The sequence below is a fragment of the Pocillopora verrucosa genome, chromosome 12 (genome assembly GCF_036669915.1).
Source record: "Pocillopora verrucosa isolate sample1 chromosome 12, ASM3666991v2, whole genome shotgun sequence".
NCBI lineage: Eukaryota > Metazoa > Cnidaria > Anthozoa > Scleractinia > Pocilloporidae > Pocillopora > Pocillopora verrucosa.
In genome coordinates, this window is record NC_089323.1 from 10500217 (window position 1) to 10503389 (window position 3173).

The 3173-nt window shown below is 36.7% G+C and overlaps 1 protein-coding gene across 2 annotated transcripts in view; it reads left to right on the forward strand.

Moving 5' to 3' along the window:
* The window catches only part of LOC131783340 (endoplasmic reticulum metallopeptidase 1-like), a 23274-nt gene extending 20303 nt beyond the window's left edge, over nt 1-2971 (forward strand). Inside the window, exons 2-5 of one of the 2 annotated variants that reach the window (XM_066159629.1) lie at nt 1-118; nt 798-913; nt 1031-1200; nt 2169-2971. The exon at nt 1-118 is cut by the window's left edge and continues 76 nt beyond it. In XM_066159629.1, the coding sequence (XP_066015726.1) occupies nt 1-118; nt 798-913; nt 1031-1200; nt 2169-2345 (581 nt within the window). In that variant the 3' untranslated portion in view covers nt 2346-2971. Of the gene's footprint in view, nt 119-797; nt 914-1030; nt 1201-2168 lie in introns of those variants that run through there. The other variant, XM_066159625.1, reaches the window with a different exon arrangement.
* The last annotated feature ends 202 nt before the right edge of the window (nt 2972-3173 follow it).

A 3173-nucleotide genomic window follows, 5' to 3' on the forward strand; every position in this document is an offset into this window, starting at 1 on the left:
ACTATCTTGGCATACAGCCATTCAGTGATATACCCATGTTTAAGAAAGCTTTGCCTGCACCTCAGGACGGAGTTTATGGAGGTTTTCCTTATTACCTGCCATTGAGGCATCTCATGCGGTATGTGGCACTTTCTCATTCAATGTTTATCTGTTGGTCTCTGGTCATTCAGTGCATGGCCAATTCACTGGAATGTCATCAAAGACAAGGATGGAATAGAATACAAGCTTTCAGGCTTTGCTAACTTAATATGTTGGGCAAGTTGGGCCGAAAAATACACAGCCTTGCTTTAACTCTGGAAAGGGAGGGGTCAACAGAAAATGGCACAGAAATGTTCTGGTGAAACAGTAGCTCTATGTGCCCAGATTTTCAGAGCTTGTACATCATCATGATCCAATTTTTCTTAATTAATCAACTGGCTAAAAAATGGGTACCATGTGTTATCTAAGTGTTGATCTTCCTTTCATACCATATGTGATTTATTTACTTTGCTTACCTATCCTTGAATCTTTAAGGAGCACTTTCACAGCTACTTGATAACAAAGCTAAAGTAAACAATAGTTACCATGAGCCGTTGCACTTTTTTTCTTTCACTGTTACTCCAAAATACCTATAGCATTTAGTTTGTGACATTTACGAGGTGATTTGTTATACTTGTTCCATAGATCCTATATATAGAGAAAGAATCCTGCATGAACTTAACTCTGAATTTATTTCATTACCATTTTGAATATTTAAAACTACTGTCTAGTTAAATTTATAATTCTGTTTAACTGTGAAGTGTTATATTTGCAATCAGAAAATCTTGGTATCTCCCTGATCCTCCACCCCAAGTCAAAACATCTCCAATGGAAGTGAAATTGCTACATAGGAAGAAACAGGATCAAGTTTACTCATTTACATTCTCAATATCAGGTCAGGTTTCTCTCTTTTAACCCTTTGACCCCTTGAAGTGACCAGCATCTAATTTCTCCTTACATTATCATGTCATGCATTCATATCTCACTAGTGTCTGACTTCTCACTGCCTTAGGTCCTGATCACATGGCTGTATACGTATCACCTGCTAGTGACGTAGATTTGCTGACCTCTTCCCTCGGTCCCCTTTTACCAATTCAAGATGGTGGAGACAGAGTTGTGTACTTTATTTACTATTCTCATGGTACTGATGTGGGGCCCTGGGAACTATTGCTTGAGCTTTTGGTGAGTTGGACAATTACAGTATTAATCATACTCATGATTAACAAATCAGACTCCTGCCTTGCGGTCGTCTGATTTTGTAAGCTTCTAGAATGTTCCAGAATATTTTGTTAATATATATATATATATATATATTTAAAGACTCACTTATGTGGTAGTTAGGGTAGTTATTGTTGTCAGAGCAACGACTGTATAGAAAGCTATACCATAGAGTGAGCAGGTCCTTATTATAAGTGCTATGGCATGAGTGTTTCTTCACCTGCGGGTAAATATGAGGCCTTGAGTAACACAGCACCACAGTCTTTTAGAAATGTACACCTTTTAAACAGTGCAAGACTCAGTTTTGTTGTTATAGAAATGAACAATGCTTCATATTGTTGTTACAGAACTGAACAATGCTTTTAGGGTCATTACTCAAACATATTTCAGTTCTGACTAAATGATTGCTTTCTGTGTACTAGTCAAAGTCTTCATGGTGTTGGTGGAAATGAACACTGCATGAGTGATAAAGATTTCTCAAATTCACAAAACATTTGTGGGTCCAAAACAAGTTCATATCAAATGAACAATGCTTCATTTTGTTGTTGTCACTAGTACATATTTCTTTTCTGATCATCATCTTCATCGTATTATTAAGAACAAACAGCACTTTATTGATAAAGATTTCTCAAATTCGTTACCCATTTACAGCCTGTTAGTTTCTTTTCAGTATTTGTTTCTTCAGCCAACATGACTCAGGATTTCTGTCAACAAGACTAAAAGTTTCAGGCAACTTTACTCTGGTTTTGGGCAACATGACTTTGGGCTAGTTGTCTTTTGCGTGACTTGACTTGAGCCCTGGTGAACCCCCTCCCCGACCTGACTCAAATATTCCCTTGGGCAGAGAAACATGGGTCCTGCAGTGCTGACAGCAAGCGCCTGCTCTCAGGCAAATATATCCTAAGATTCTTTTCATTTAAATATCATTTCAGCCAAAAAGACACCTCCTGGCCAAGAGCAATCTGTTAGACTTTGCTGTGGCAGCTCATTATATTCATGGTAAAGAGTCATCTTCACCTTTCCTCAAAGAAGTCATTCAAGCTATTCCAGACTGGATTTTTGCTAATGACTGGGTGGACACATACAAGAGCTGGTCTTATGCTACATAATTCCCATCAATCCAAGACCTTCTAAACACTACTATGAAATACTGAAAAACAAAATTTCAAGCCAGGAGTTTGAAGAATTGCACCAATTTGAAACAGTTCACAGGTTGAAAATTATCATGAAGATTTTTACATTTTAGGGCGGATGACCTCAATATTATTTATTAGGATTATAAGAAAATTTGAAGGGAAAAAATGAATGTGAAATAGCACATCATCAGAAGAAGTCAGGCTGGTCATACATGGATCCAAAAAATTTTTTAAATCACCTTAATTAATTTATAATGATTTTATCTGGAAATGAAATTCCAAATAAAAGGAATCAAGAAACATAAAGTAAAGGATTGTTTGTTAGCCTGTGGTCTGTCAACAGACCCTCAGTATAATGATTCCCTTTAATGCCCAAGAGTGCCATATGGCACAAGATGCATATTGAGATTGAGGATATAAAAGCATAGCCCCCTCCAATATAACACTTGATATACCACCCTTCAACTTTTGAAACCTTTTTGTCTTTTTACTGTATTGGTCAAGGTGATATCTCACAACAAGCAATGCTCTAGGAACTACAATTTAAGCTATAGTTTAGTGGTATTTACCTTATATGTACAAGGCAAACGTAAAATTTCAACCTTTTTTTTTATTATTTTTCACTTCAAACACTTCTCAGTATTTTTAGTTACATCCTCCTCGCCTGTTAGTGTCGTTATAGCATACCCCTGAAAACACCTTTGAAATGATATATTATACGTGGTCTAATGGTTCATTGTTCTCATTTTAGAAAAATTTGGTATTTCCCTCAGGCAGTAAAGGAATAAGCGTTTCCGCACG